The sequence below is a fragment of the Python bivittatus genome, unplaced genomic scaffold (assembly GCF_059951505.1).
Source record: "Python bivittatus isolate LINGU-HERP-01145 unplaced genomic scaffold, Pbiv_v1 ctg000610_np1212, whole genome shotgun sequence".
NCBI lineage: Eukaryota > Metazoa > Chordata > Lepidosauria > Squamata > Pythonidae > Python > Python bivittatus.
This window is the reverse complement of record NW_028277088.1, coordinates 393,635-409,151: the sequence shown is the minus strand read 5'-3', so window position 1 is coordinate 409,151 and position 15,517 is coordinate 393,635. Positions and strand designations below refer to the sequence as shown.

Genomic DNA, 15,517 nt, shown 5'->3' with positions numbered 1-15,517 from the left:
AGACCAGAGTATTGGTTCCACGTTCTGCTGGTGGACAGGCTGCTCTGCCTTGCTCGGCCCTTGCAGGACGCTCGCTGGATCCTGCGTCTTCCTCAGCATCCGGCTTCTCAAAATGGCCTTCGATGCCAAGGCTGCTGGGGCCGTTTTTGTGCCTGGAGATTGCGGAGGAGGCCACCACCACCATCACCACTGGATCCCTTCTGTTTCTGAAGACCCAGTCCTCAGCTGAGCCACTGAAGAAACAAGAACTCTGCCAACTCTTTGCTACCTTCTGAAGGGCAAAGATTGCGTCCTCCTGCCTTAAGTATTCTTAAATGTGTACTGAAGAACTAGGATAGATTATGTAGATAAGAATAGGTCTAAGGAGATGGAATATGTTGATTCCATCCCCCAGAAAATGCCTAAGTTCCTAGCGACCTTCTAAATAACGGACTGTATTTCTGTTTGGTAGAACTTGGGGGCATCTATGTGATGTGACATTACGTGTTGTCATCATGCACATGATATAACTGGTTGATGGCCATGACATGTGATAGCGCTGTAACTTCTACCAGGATCCTATGGCAAGGGGGATTGTTGTTAAGTCCATATTTAAAGATGGATACAGAGATTCTGTAGAGTGCAGCAGTCGTGGCTTCTCCCAATTGCCTATTCATACTGTGGTGTGATCTGTTGGTGAACCCACTGGATTCATGCTTGTGCTGAATTGTCATGGGTTAAGCTTGAACCCAGCGTGCTTCTGCCAAAACGGGGGCCTGGGATCGAGCAGAATATTACTGTGAGATAGACTGACGCGGCCAGGTTGGTGAGTGGGAGCGAGGTGTTTTTACTTGCTGAGCAACAGGAGTTGCAGATTGGAAAATGAAGTGAGAAGATACCACTAGTGGCAGTTAACAGCCACCAAACATAAAACAAGTGAGATGTGATAGGCTGAGTGGCTTGGCAAGTGTGCGACGCAAAGGCTCTCTCTGGTTCAGGCTACAGAATATAAAAGCATTTTAGCTGGTGTATTAAGGGTGAAACGTATCGTTCGAGGATGGCCACCTTAAGCTCAGCAAGGGCAGCATTTCAAGAGACCCCGGGCATGCTCAGCCAGGGTCTCTTCAACTATGACGGGGAAGCGGGGGCCGCGGTACTACACCCTATCTGGCTGACAACCCCCTCCCCACACCCCAGCCAGGTAGTTTGCCTATTGTATTTTTCTGCTGTTTTTCTGTTCTAACTGCACACCGTGGGAACCTGGTAGCTAAGAGCAGGCAAAGACATTCTCTGCCTGGAACTAAATCATTTTCCTTCTCCTGCCCAACGGCGTGGCTGAAGCAAAGCCAGCTTCCTAGGAAACTGGATCTTGTGACTTCACAGTTGGGTGACTTTCCGGATATTCTGTGGAATAGGGAGGAAGGGAGGAAAGAACACCCTCTCCTTTATGGCATCTCCAGGCCAATGCATATATAACATGCTGGTACTCTCCAGAGGTCTCAAATGCACATGCTGATTTGATCTGGGTTGTTTTGGGAAAAAATCCTGATTTTACTCTAAGCCAAATCTACCCCATACTCTTGGTTCCTCGCTAAAGGACCCCTGGTCTATATAGGTCAGCAGTCCTCTACTCGGTGCCCACCAGAGGCCACGTTGGCAGAGGGACTCTCTCACACACCTGAAGGACACCGGGTTGGGAAAGGCCACCCACAGCCAGCTTTAGGTTGGCCTCGTTACGTTCCTTGTCCCCACGCAAAGCGGCAGCTAATAGATCGTAAAGGAGCCGGCCACCTTTCGCCCTTGAAGCAGAAACTCGTGCCGTAGAGAGCGATCCAGAGGAGTGGCACCAATCATTTATTAATGTCTCCCCCCTTGTTTTTCACTTTAGAAAGCTAAAAGGTATTTGTAGCAAAAGCTGTCGATCCCGGTCTGTCTCCAGAATGCCGTCTGCTGCTTTGATAATAGTGCAGTTGAGTTTAAGGCGTGAGAGCCTGGTGCGGAAGGGGGCTGCAGAACTCTGTGGGTCGGCCGCAGCCTTGAACTCCCCTGCAGAGCCCTCTTCTGCGGGGGGGGAGGGGGCATCCAGGGCTGGAGAGAACGATGGGATCGTGGTGAGAAGCGGACTCGGGGATGCTGCACAACCCAGAGAGGAGATTCTGCAGAACTGCCTAAACAGGCAGAGGGCAGAGTGGATAAGGCCTCCCGGTCTCAGCAACAGACCACGGAAAACCACGGCCAAACGTAGGGCCAGACCTTCTGCAGGACCACTTTTTGGCACAGGATGTCTCTGGCAGGAAAGTGGAAGACACGGAGTTCAGCAACGCATCTTGATCAAGACCAGGGGAAGAGAAGGAAGGGCATCTCCCAGGAGCGGGCAGCCCCTCGAAGCGGCTCCTGTGGTGGCAGAAGACGGAGCTGTTCGTGGGAGACTCCGGAGGTTTGTCTGGGGACGGCTGCCCTGCGTCGCCCTCCGGAGAAGAGAGGCAGACTGCTGGAGACGGTCAATCCCCTTGCTTTCTGGCTTTCTCTCAGGTTGGTTTTCTCAGGTGGGGCATGTTCATGCCCTGAAAAGTTTGCATTAGTTTTGCAGCGCTCTCTGTATACAAAGTGCTTTAAAATTCTCATCTGATCACCTAACAAATGGTGGAGGGCTAGGCCGGGAGACCACAGCCCTGCAAGGCCACGGGATGAGCATCAAGGCCCGTGTCTTCCTGCAGGCCGAGGAAACCGGGGCCGTGGGACGCAGCTCCACACCCTTCCTTTCTATCCAGCAGTCCTGCCTCCAGTGCTGGACTGGGTACTGGGACCAATACGGTAAACGGACATGATCGCATTTTAGGCGTTTTCCATCTGGCCAGGACTCCCAGCACCTCAGACTAAAAGGTGGGGTGGTTAGAGTCGCTGGACGGCTTTCTTGATCAAAGAAGTATGTCAAAAACTGGGTTTGCTGTGACAGGTGGGAGCTGGGCTTGTTCCACAGGACCAGAGCCTGCCCCATACGGTCCGGACTGGCGAGAAAGAAGCAAGCTTCCCCGTGGGGAGAGAAGAAGCACAGAAGCCACCGCCAAAGGGGGCCTCAGCCGACCCACCTGGGGGGCCAATCCTCCCAAGGGTCTGCTTCTAGCCCACCTGTTCATTTGGTGGAGGAGGCCACGTCTTGTGGCCCAGCTTCACGTTCCGCTGGGCGGGCGGGCTTCAAAGAGAGGGTCCTTCTCCAGAGTGCTGACGACTGGCAGCCTCTGCGGCAGAGCGGGCCCAGCTGCCAGTGGGGGCGGAGGCTGCTGCTCCCCGTGCATGCGCAGGTGTTGCTTGAGGGACTGCTTGTAGCGGAAGCGCTTGCCACAGTGCGGACAGGCGTACGGGTTCTCTCCCGTGTGCATCCGCTGGTGTTCCAGCAGGTACTTCCTGCGGGCAAAGGTCTTGAGGCATTCCGTGCAGCGGTGGCGCCTCTCGCCGTTGGCGTGGCTAGCCTGGTGGCTGAGGAAGGCCTGCGCGTGGCTGAAGCTCTGGCCACACTCGCGGCATGAGTACAGCTTGGCCCCAGCCTGGTGGACGCTGCTTTGGTGCTTGACCAGGTGGTGAGCTCGCACAAAGCGCTTGTCGCACTGCCCGCAGCGGTACGGCCGCTCCCCGGTGTGGATCCGGTAGTGGTTGGTCAGCTTGGACTTTTCGGCAAAGCGCTTCTCACACTCGGGACACTGGTACGGCTTTTCTCCAGTGTGGGTCCGGGTGTGATCATCCAGGTGCTGCTTTCGGATAAAGGTCTTGCTGCACTGGGGGCACTGGAAGGGGCGGGGTCTCTCGCGGTGGGTCTTCTGGTGGACCACCAGGCTGGACTTGCGGTTGAAGGCTTTGTGGCACTCCGAGCACTGGTGGGGCCTGTCGGCGTGGACGGCCTGGTGCCGAGTGAGCTGCCCTTGGTGGCTGAAGCCACACCCGCACTCGGAGCACACGAAGGCGCTGTCGCTCTTCCCCGCTGTGTGGGTTTTTTGGTGGATCAACAGGCTGGTCTTCAGCCGGAAACTCTTCGGGCAGAGGGAGCAGGCGTGGGGCCTCCCGGCTGCTTCGGAGACCGACAGATCGCCGAAGCCGCTTTTATATTCCGAGCACAGGTAGGCCTCGGGGACCAGGGAGGCCCCAGCCTCGGCCGCTGGCCTGGCCGCTTCCCCGTATGTCTCCTCTCCGGCATGGAGCCTCTGGGGCTCCTCCCGACTCTTGAAGCATCTCGGCAGGCTTTCCTTCAGGCAGGCAGCTGGCAGGGCGGCCTCGGGTTCGTGGCAGCTTCTCTTGCCATGGGGAGGCTCCTCTGGCCTTTGGGGGAGGCGGGGGGCAGGCGGATCCTGCGGGCAGCTTTGCCTGTCGCAGCACCTCGGGGCCTGGAAGACCTCCTCGCTGGGGATGCCCTGCAGCCGCCCGGGCCCGGGCAAGGCCTGCCTGAAGCCCTCCTGGAGCTTCTGCCCCTCGCTCTTGACCGCGGTGCTCTCATCTGGGGGGGGAAGCCTCAGTTAGAGCCCCTCTGCTGGAAGCGGCAGAAGCCACGTCTGAGCCATTGCAGCCCCACCCCTTGGGAAGCCTCATCAGAGGGGGTCCGTGCGGAGAGAAACGGGCAGGGGTGCAGCGAAGGGGAGGGGACGTTCGAGGTCGTTTTTGGAGCGAGAGCGCAGCCGCGCAGATGCTTTGCGTGACAAAAAAGCCCCAGGCACAAATCTCTCCATCTTCCGCTCAAAGGCTCTGGGAGCAGGTTGTGGGGAAGCACGCCCTGCCCGAGGTGGCCTTGCAGGGCCCGTCTTGCCCACCGGCGGAGGGAATCCTGAGAGTCTGACCTGGGAGACGGTTGAGCAGGTGTCTGGGTTAGGGTGCCGATCTTTGGCTTGGCTGCTCAACGGATTAAAAGGGGTGGTGCAGCATTTCATTCCTTTTTCAGAAAATGCAATTTGGCACTTCGGAGACAGTGGCTTTCTTACAAGCAGCATTTCTCCCTCTTCCTGCCCCCCAGAGGAAATACTCTTCTACTCACACTGGTATCATAACCCTCCCGCAAAGTGTTTCAGCTCCAGAGCAATGGCTTTATTCTTACCTGCATTCTGCAGAGTCAATCAATTAAGAGGCCTGTGCTTAGGGGCTTAAGGAGAGCGGCTGTGAATTGTCTAGGTGCACTGAGCAGCGATTCCCATGTTCTCATCCCAATGGAAAGGCAGCCTCTCTTGACTACTAAAGAAACAGGAAACAGGAGGAGGGGTCTCTGCTTTTGAGGAAGGCGGCCTTTTAGAGCACACTCACCATAGCCAAGGGCGGCAGGGACCTCTCTCTCCAGATTCCACTTCCCATGGCCAGGAGATTCCTCCTGCTTAATCCAGGACAAGAGGTCATCCTTGGAAGCCAAAAGCTCTGCCCCTAGGAAAGAGGAACACAGGCCTTTCCAGCTGCGGCAGAACACAGAGACGCCTCCGAGAGGCACGCAGCAGCAACAGACGTGAACAATGGATTGCACTGGAAAGCTGGGGAAGGGGGGAAAGGAGACCCGTGCCTTTGTCCACCGAGCCAGGCCTGTTCTCAGAAGCAGTGGGAAAGGTGAGCCTTTCCTTCACACCAATACGTAAGCTGTCAGTCCCTCTCACTTTGGAGGCATTCAGGAACACGTCCAAATCAGCATGAAATCCCCCAACACTTGCAAGACCAAGGCTGCCTTCCTAGATGCCCAGTTCTTGCCCTGCACTGGCTGGTAGACTCAAGCCCCAGGGCCTAACCCAGCCCACCAGGCGTTCCCCCAAATCCCTGCCCCTCTCCAGCCATGCAAACCATCCTGGCCAGGAAGGGCGTGCGGTCAGTCTTGCCAGTGGTGGCCCTGGGCTTCTCCACACAGGGGAAAAACATGGCAGATCAATCCCAGCGCTAACTAGCAGCCTGCATGCTCCCCGCCTGAAGAAGGCACGGGCTGGCTTCTCCTCCAGGGGACAAACTCCCCTGTGCCTGAGAAGAAAGGAATGGCAGCTGCCTCCGTGCTCCCGAGAGAGGAGTCCTGCGTACAGGAGGAGGTGGTGGGGCAAGATTGGGGGCCAGGGCTCTGCGGAGCAGAAGGGCCTCCAATGTCATCCAGGCTGCTGCGGGGGAACCGAAATGGCCCCATTAACAGCTTAGGGGACATGGGACGTGAGGTTGCCACTGGAGCTGGAGCCAGGGTCGCCTGCTGAGAGAGAGAGAAAATAAAAAAAAATGGGAATAAACCCTCTCCCTGGCGTGCTCCCACTGCCAACTAGATCCAAGCACCTCAAGCTGTGGTCCCCCCGATGCCCTGCCCTGCCCTGCCCGGGGGTGCGTTCAGACCAAACACAACTGCCTGGCTTTGGACCAGCACAGCTGCAGAGCATGTGATATTCCTGGGCTCAGCAAACGTCACCAACCAAGCCCTGCCCCTAATTGGGCTGCCAGCTTTTTGCAGGAAAGCAACTGACAAAACGGACGTGTTTAAGCAAGAGATAAACCTCCAGTCCTCCCGTTGCAGCCCCTGCATCTGTAAGACCCTTTCCCAACCTGGTGCCCACCAGCTCCACTGGATTACGTGCCATCATAACCAGCATAAGGAAGGCAGAGATTACAGTTCAGTACCAGTTGGGAGGGCTGGCCTAAAGAGACCTTGTTTAGTGGGAAGTGAAATCCAACTGTGCCAGCCCCCTCCAGGCCCCTCATGGTCTCTGATAAAGGGACACGGAGACTATTGGGCTTAGTTTCATCAGCTTCACGGAGTTATGAAAAAGTTGGGTAAAAAAACTGGTTTAAAAACAAGGACCGCTGTGGTCAGGGTAGCCATCTGAGAGCTAAACCCAGCCCTTCTCTGCTCCTGCTCTGAATTTCACGCACCTATTTTGGGCTCTGTGAGGAGTCCCTTTTCCCCCACAAACTCCTGATCCACAACATGGGGAGCTTCCACTAGACCCACCTGTGGGGGGAGAACATCAGCTTTGGAGATGGCAGAGTCTGGAAATGGAAAGAAAGCAGAGACGTTTAAGGTATCAAGCCTGCCCGTTGCTGGCAACTGTCCAAGGGGAGCCTGGGAATGTTCTGCAAGCTGGTGCCCTGTGAGAGAGGCCCGCCCCAGTCCAGCCACCCTCGCGTTCTCTCTGGGTCCTCTCGTGATGCAGCATTCTCCCACCCCATCGCAGCGGCTGCGGCGGGACACGCTTGGCATCCAATGCTTATGTTTTTTCTGCTTCCTTTTATAATTGTCGACCAGCTTCTTATTTGATGTTATTCCATCATACAGACACCATTTAAGATTGTTGTTCTGTAATGAGGTGTCTAAAGAGATAACAAAAATTGCCAGCAAGGAAAAGTCCAGCCCTTACCAAGTGAGATCAGGGGTTCGTAATTTCCTTTTGTGATGTTCCTGTAAAGCTCCTTCTGCCAATCCTCCAGTTTGGCCCATTCTTGTGTGGAAAAGTTCACAGCTGCCTCCTCCTCAAAAGTCACGGGGACCTAAAATCAAAGCCAGGCCACCAAGACCTTAACCGAGGTCGCCTCCCTCACTGCCACCGTCCTTTGCAGCCAGCAAAGAACAACACCCCCCACACCCATCCCCAGCAACCCCCTCAGTCTCATCGGATGCTCGGAGTATTCCTTGTGCTCAGTCTGAGGGCAGTTCCTGTGTCTTAATCTGAATGCTGTATTTTGCTCCAGGGCACTTCCCTCAGCTAAAGTGTTCGTTTCATTTGTTAATCCACTGCTCAGAATCACACCTTCTGGCTCTTATCTTCTGCTAGCGGGCAAAGTGGCCGTGCCAGCCTCCCACTCCCCACCAGGCCAGGGCATTCTGCTCCGGCAAGCTTCTTGCTCAAGAGTTCAAACAAGGGCTGCTTCCACTGGTGCACAGGAACATCTTACTGGGAACATTTTGCTTGTGGCTGGGAAGCCCCACTGAACTCGCTGCCTGTTCTGTCTTGCCAAGGGCACTTCCAGTAGACCAGGGAAGTCCCTCTGTTCAGAACTGTTTCACCCAATCAGCTGGATGCCCAAGGCAAAGCCCACAAGCCTCCCATTTCCTGCCAGCCAACTTCTCTCCTAGCCTGTATACCTTATCTTGGACCAGCCCAGTGAATGGTCTGGGCAAACGAGGTTGGTGAAGATGCAGGGCGAGACCCTCCTGGGCATGCTCTGTGCAAAGCAGAGGTGCCATCAGGGAGCAGCACCTCCTTCTGCAGCTGCCCGAGACCTTGAGAGGCTACAGGCTAGGACAAAACCTTATTCTAAGCCAGACCTTTGTTCCATCCAGGCCCATGTGCTCTACACAAACAAGCAAGCCACCCCAGCGTCACATGGAGTTTTCCCAGCCAGCCTGACGCAGACGGAAGCCGCGCCCTTGCATGCCTCTTCTCGTGCAGCATTCATTTGGCTTTTACCTTGGGGATTTCCCCCTTCGGGCCCAGGGGGAGCCTCAAAATCCAGAAGTTACGGTTCTTCAGGAGGTTCTCCATGTTCTCCAGTCTCCTCTGGAGCACCCGGTATTCCTGAAGGAGAGTCCCCAAGGCAGCCAGGTGGTTGCTGAACTCCAGCTCTGTTTTCTCACACTCAAAGATCTTTTTCTCAGCAGTGGCCGTCCTGCCTTCCAGGTTTAGCAGCCGTGTGGCAGAGGAGTCCACCTTTCTCTCCACAGCCTGGATGGCAGCCACCACCGTCCACAGGGAGATCTCAGCCGCTGGGTAGAGCTCTCTCTCGGCAGGCTGGTCAAAGATGGCTGGAGGCTGGAAGGAGGCCAGGTGCTGTGGCTCTACATCCCATTCCCAGGCCTGGGGGAGGAAGGGGGAAGGCCAGAACTGAGCAACCACGCTTGGCAAGGGGAGGAAGGGTCAGCTGGGGACAGAGAGGAGAAAGGAAGTACTGAACCACCAGAAAGTGGAGAGCAAGGGGGTGGCAAGAAGAGGCAGGGAAACTCGGCACGGGATGATGGAAATGATTCAATCGTGGTGGCTTCCAAGCTGCAGTGGCAGCTGACAGCCTTGGCCCAGAACCTGCAGTAGTTTGGGGCCAGCACAGCATGGGGCTGGGGCTTAATGGTCATCATGATGCCAATTTTCATCCACAGGAAGTACTGAAGAAAACCTGCCTGGGTCCCCACTGAGGCTAAAATGGCCTTTCCCTCCAGATACAGTAAGACTTCTGGCTGTGAATTCTGGAATTTAATTTCATTTAATGTTTTATTTAATAGATTTGCTGACCAAACTTCAAGATACAGGTAGCTTACTACAACATAATGAAATAGAATAAAATTCTACAGTGAATAAAATAACACAATATGAGACACAATGGAACCTATCAGTAATATATTAGCAGAGTCGGAGTCGTAACGCTTCCTGGAATATGCGCGGTTGGGCTAAAGTGTTTTGTTGTTCTGATGCTTCTGCCACAAACATTCAGACTGATTGCTGGTTCCCGAGAAAGTCCAAGTGTCGGCTTGCAGCATTCATTTCGTGCAGAAGCTACAGTTACGCCACATTATGACATCACCTCACCGATGATGCCAATCACAGAGCTCACATCATCTGCATGATGATGACATGTGATGACTTGCAATGATGTCATGATGTGTGCGGTGTCATTTCCCTACATGCACAGAGGCACCCAATCCTCTACTCCCAGTCTAAGCCACTGGCTAAACGTGGAACGCTGTCATCTGGGTTACATGGACGAGTGGACCTGTGGGAATTCCCACCTACTGGGGTTGGCGGGTGGGAGGGGACCAACCCTCACAGCGTTTTTACTCCTGTAACGTCCAGCTGTGATTGATTTCCCTCGGACAAAGCCGGCAAGGCAGTTTGTTTAGAAATAAATGGCTATGGCGGGCTGCCGCGTGTTTCCCCAGGCACTGAACAACCAGAGGATGGTGGGAGTACAGTACGAGAATGGGGCTGTGGGGTGGACGGGCTGGCCAAAGTCACCCGTGACCCAGGGCTGCCCACGTTCCGGGCAGATGGCATGGGATGTGCTTCCTTTTGCTTTGTGGTTGAACATGAGCCCAAGGAGGGACCTCTGCGCCTCCTCTGTCGTGGCGCCTGCCCTGCGGATCAGCCTCCCCCCCCGGGCCCTGCTGGCCTGCCCTGCGGCCCTGGAGACCTAGACATCGCCACCGGCACTTAGCTGGCTGCTTCTCGGTCGCTTCGCTTCTGGTCCTTGTGGACCCGGCGGGCGAGGATTCGGAGGCCCTGGGCACACGTTGCGAACTGTCTCGTCGCCTTTGGCTTGGGCCCGTGGGGTGCCGCCCAGAGGCGCTGCCGGGCCTGGCTTCTCGTATCCTTCGGCGGGGATCCAGCCCTCCACAGCAAGGCCGAGGCAGAGGAGACCAGAGCCACTTGGCCACCGCCGTGCAGCCAGGCCCCAGGGCAGAAAAGCCCTCCAGCGAGGTGCCAGGGCTTCTGTGCCCACCGGGGCCGGGCACGCGACGGTGGCGAGGCGGCTTGGGTCTCCCGCCCTCTGCGGGGGCGGACCGGGGGCCTGGAGCGCCACGGGGCCCTCTGCCTCCCAGGAGCCAGGCAGGGCCCCCCAGTCCTCCCCGGAGGGGCCCCCCAGAGGGGCAATTCTGGCAGCTCCCCCGCTCCATCCTCCGGGGGGCTGGAAGCGCCCCTCCTCCTCGAGGCTGCCCCCCGAAGAGGGGCCCCGCCTGCTGCCCCGCCCCCTCGGACGGGGTTGCCAAGGCCTTCTGCGTGCCCGAGGGCTGTGCGCTCTGCACATGCTCACGGGCCGACTTGCCCCCCCTTATGCCGTCACGGCTGAGCCGGGGGAGCGGCTTCAGAGCCTGGGGGTGGGGGCCCCCAACAAGCCAGCAGCCCAGCTGGGGCTTCTCGCGACCCCCCTCCCCCGAGGCCCCCCAAGCCAGCCTGGGCCCCAGGACCCCCCTCCTGCCCTTCCCACCGCCCTTCCCCGGGCCGCCTCCGTCCCTCCCCCTCCCTGGCCGGGCTGGGCAGAGCTGACCCCTCACCTGGGCAGGCGTCCACTCAGCCATGGCCGATGCCCGCTAGGTGAAGCTTCTGCGCACGCGCCCTGGGCACCGGTCCAGCGCGAGCGAGCCTCCGCGCAGGGCAGCTCGGCCCGGATCGGCCGGCGCGCATGCGCTCGGTGGGGGCCCGCGAGAGCAGCGACCCCTGCAGGCGGGAGGAACGCGCGACCGCGTCGCGGAGACAAAGCGAGGGGCAGAAGAGCGACGGCCAACCTGCGCCCTCGGTGGCCGCCTCGCTCCGAAGGGAGGAAGGGTCTTCGGCCGACGCAGCCTTCTTCTGGGCTACGCTGAACTTTAAGAAAAAATAGCGGCTTCTTAACCTGTAAAATGTCCTGTGTTTTATTTTATTCAAAAAGCTGCCCATCTCACTTAGTGACTCTGGATACCTCACAATTAAAAACAACAACAAGAACAATAAACTTTGTAAATAAAAAGAACGCATATACAACCGTATTAAAACCACTATTAAGTAAACACAAAACATAATCCCAGCAGGTAAACACAATCAATACCTCCGATTCAGTATAACCATTGAAGAGGTTTTTTTAAAAAAGCATCAATGCCCTGTTGGATGGTAAACCAGGAATATCCACAATGGGACTTTTTTTTATCATGATCCGTTAAAAAAAATAATAAAAAGCAAGCAAGTTTTCAGGTTCTCCGATCCCTCTGTCAGGTCAGGTGGTGTAAAACAAGCAGAAGCCCAACAGCTGCCTGTCCTTTTGCTCACATCTGGATGCCGGCAACGAGCGGGACTGGCTCGCCCCTTCCAACTTCAGGAGTCCGAAGCAGGTCCAAAAGCCAGGTGAGGCTCGGCTGTGTGCGGAAGGGTGATTGCCTCTGCTCTGCCTTCTTCTGCCTCGCTATGGAAACTGGATGGAGAAGCTTCAGAAGGATGGTCTTGGCAGGTGGCAACATCCACCTGGCTCAGAGGATCTCTTAGCAGAATTAGGCAGGGTCACTTCTGGGACAGGAGGAGGAGGGAAATGCTAGGCTTAGACTGGAAATTGGCCCTATTTAAGGGCAAGAAGATCATGGCCAGGAGCTGAGCTCAACTGGAATGTAACACCACACCATTTGAAAGAAAAACAGTGTGAGTTAACATGGTCAAGAGCTCCTTCTGAAAATCTTCACAGCTCTAGCTTTTAAGAAATCTTTCTTGAACACTTGTCTTGTGTCCAAAATAGAAGTCAGTTCTGAAGTGGAAAGACGGTGCCCCTTTGGTTTAGATTCTTTTGGACCAGAGAAGCTTTTGGCTGAGTCTACAAAGCTTCTGGTTTACAAAAAACAGGGGATTTCTTTGGATCATGAGATTCTGAAGAAGTCAGAATGTCTCATTAATACCCAAGTGATTACCACCTGATCAAAACAAACAAACAAACAAACAAATAATAATTATAATAATAACTCATTGTCATCGTTTTTCTGGTCTTCCTATCCAGGGCTTCTAGTTCAGCTTGAGTCCAGTCCACTATTCCAGCTGTGTATCTAATGCCTGGAATTGCCCAGGTGTTAATCGTCTTGATGGTATTTCCGCCACTGAGTTTGGACTTTAAGATCTTCTTCGCTCTTCTGATGTATTCACTACTAACCTTCTTCTTGACTTCAGTGTGCTTGATGTTGTCAGCCTGAAGGATGCCCAGGTATTTGTAGAGATCTTCTTCATCCAGACTCTCGATGTTATTCCCATTGAGCATCTTGATTCCTTCCGCTTTCATTATTTTTCCCCTGTGGATGGTCAGGGTGGCCCATTTGTCCAGTCCAAAGTCCATTGCAGTATCTTGGCTGTATGTTTGGACCGTGTTGAGCAGCGATTCCATTTCAGTTGGTGTTTTTCCATAGAGCTTCAGATCGTCCATGTAAAGGAGGACAGATTTACCTATCAAGGAACATTGGTGGGCGAGGAATTTTGCAAGTGCACCAGAAAGTGGAAGAAGAAAAAAGGGCATTGGAAGAATATCTGAAGGACAGCAAAGAAGATGCACTGTAGCCAGTACACCATGAAGGCTTCCTGAAGAGACCAAACTGGCCTACTAAATGAAGAATAGAACAGAGACATGGCAAGGCAAAGGATTACCTGGCCAGTACACAAAAGAACTAGGAAATTTGAAGAAAGAGACAGAGGGGCTAATTCTGACTGCACAAGACCAAGCCCTAAGAATAAATGCACACAAAGCCAGAATCAAGAAGACAGCAACAGACAGCAAATCCCGCCTCTGCAAAGAAGCTGAAGAAACAGTGGACCATCTAGTCAGCTGCTGCAAGAAGATCGCACAGACTGGCTACAAAAAATGGCATGACAAAGTACCAGCTCTGGTGCATTGGAACATCTGCAAGAAATACCATTTGCCTGCAAGCAAGAACTGGTGGCACCACAAAACAAAGTAACAGAACATGAAGAAGCTCAAGCTCAAACAGACCGGCACCTGCCACACAACATCCCAGACCGAACCCTTGTGGATAAGAAAGACAGAAAAGTCTGGATAGTGGACACTGCAATGCCTGGAGACAGCAGAAGAGAAGAGAAAGAACTAGAGAAAATCACAAAATACAAAGACCTGCAAATAGAAGTTGAACGACTGTGGCAAAAGCAAGCAAAGATAGTCCCAATAGTTACAGGCGCCTTGGGTGCCATCCCAAAACATCTGGAGCACCCCTTGAAGACCATCGGCACTGACAAAATCACCGCCAGCCCATTGCAAAAGGCAGCTTTCCCGGGAACAGCTGCCATCCTGCGACGACACCTTTAACCCCACCAGACAACAACATCTGTCCATCCCAGGTCCTTGGGAAGGACTCAATGGGTGGACAAAAATGCCATATCCAGTCTAAACATCTGGCTGACTGTGCGACCAACCACAATAATAATTTCAGCTTTTATGTTGCCCGATTCTGGGTGGCTATATGGGCAGTAAAGAGGTGACTCCAATTTTTGCTTATACTTACATGTATTAAAAGCAAAGGAAATACTTAGAAAAACCTTAAGACTGACTGAACAGGATCTGTGCTTAGTATCCACTGAATTATAGAGCACTGAGTTTATTTTATTTATGGGAGATTGGGATGTCTGGCTGCTCAGAGCTTCCAGAAATGGAGTGGCAATTAAGTTGTAGTAACGAATCAATAAATAAGGAACTGGCATCTTTTACCACAGTCTCCTGGCGAACCTTTTAGGGGCAAAAGAGAAGAGAAAAGAGATTCCCATATTCTCTGAAATCCCTTTTTGAAACCAAAGACCCTTCATATTAGGAAAGGCTCTAGAAAAGTGTGGGGGGGGGGAATAAGTATTTTATTTCTGAATTCTGGGCTGTCCACCGGAGATGGTCAAAAAAGTCAAGATGGCGGCCTTGAGGGTGTGATCGAATCTCTGAACGTGACGCAGAGACCCCCATCCCCAAAGAAGGAATCCAGGACCCTGGAAGCCCTGAGGCTCTTTGCTAGAGCAGCCTTCCGGGAGTTTGGGGGATTTGGGAGCTGAGGAATTTGCACAGGACCAGGTGTCTGAGGACCCCTCTTTTGTCCACCACCAGCAACCTGAATAAATTAACCACAAGAAAAAAACCGGAAAATCAATTTTCCGTTGTCTGTCAATCAGAATTTAAAAAGAATATTTAGGATAATTTCTCCTTACCACCAATATTCCTATCTGGTCCAGACCTAATTTTATTTTATTTCTGCAATGGCAGGTGTTTAGCAATTCCCAACTGAGAGGGAAAATTGGTGTTATTTAAGGCAAGGTTGACACATCCTATCCAGATCTTGACAGGCTGCATCCTCGGCCGTCCAGAATCTGCTTTCCTGTCTGAAAGGTAATAAATTCTGTTTGTGCAACTAGATCACGGCATATCATCTGGTGGCCTATTGACTGACATCTCAGATTTGGAACTGGGACAAATATAGAGGCCTTCAAACAAGCAGAGAAAGGAAAGAGAAAAAAACCAGAAAATATTGAATGCAGGGGGCTGGGAAAAGTACTGAGTTAACTGGCAGCTACTGGAATTGATTATACTCACAACTGCAACCCCAAATAATATAAATTTATTTTTATTTTAAAAGGGTGCATACATTTTCTGAAAGGGGTTTAGTTACAGAGCAACGGTGGGTATTCTCAATAGCTGCACCCTCTTTTCAAGACAAAACAGACCTGAAAAGAACTAGGGTTTTTGACTGCTTTTCTCTGCAAATCTTTCCTGTTCTTTTAAGGTCTCCTACCAACCATTTCTCTCCAACTCGAAGTCCTTCAAATGTATTGTACTGCAAAGCCCATCACTTTCCAGAACGGGTGGGGTGGGGTGGGGTGGGGATGAAGCATGGAAATAATGGGGTTTGTAGTCCTCCAAATTTGAAGTCTGCTGAGTAGGGAACGGCTCTCCTGAAGGGAGGGCCAGGCCCCACTGTGGATCGAGGCTGCCCGTCTCTGACTGGGCACGGGCTGCGACTAAGGGTCCCCGGCTTTGCGTAGAAGCCCCCTTCTGTTGTAGCAGGAGGCTGGCTCACAGCTTTGCAAACTCGGGGAAATTCGGACGCTGCCCCAAAAAACATTTGCGGGGGGGG

At 53.6% G+C, this 15,517-nt stretch overlaps 1 protein-coding gene across 1 annotated transcript; it reads right to left on the bottom strand.

Annotated features, from left to right (window-relative positions):
- LOC103049024 (zinc finger protein 212-like) lies at nt 1-11,095 on the bottom strand. The gene is made up of 6 exons (XM_007439087.3): nt 10,946-11,095; nt 8,373-8,759; nt 7,323-7,452; nt 6,838-6,954; nt 5,260-5,373; nt 1-4,465 (listed from the first exon to the last, which is right to left on the bottom strand). The coding sequence occupies exons 1-6, from the start codon at nt 10,967-10,969 to the stop codon at nt 3,150-3,152; spliced, it is 2,088 nt and encodes a 695-aa protein (XP_007439149.2). The 5' UTR covers nt 10,970-11,095; the 3' UTR covers nt 1-3,149.
- Between the last annotated feature and the right edge of the window lie 4,422 nt (nt 11,096-15,517).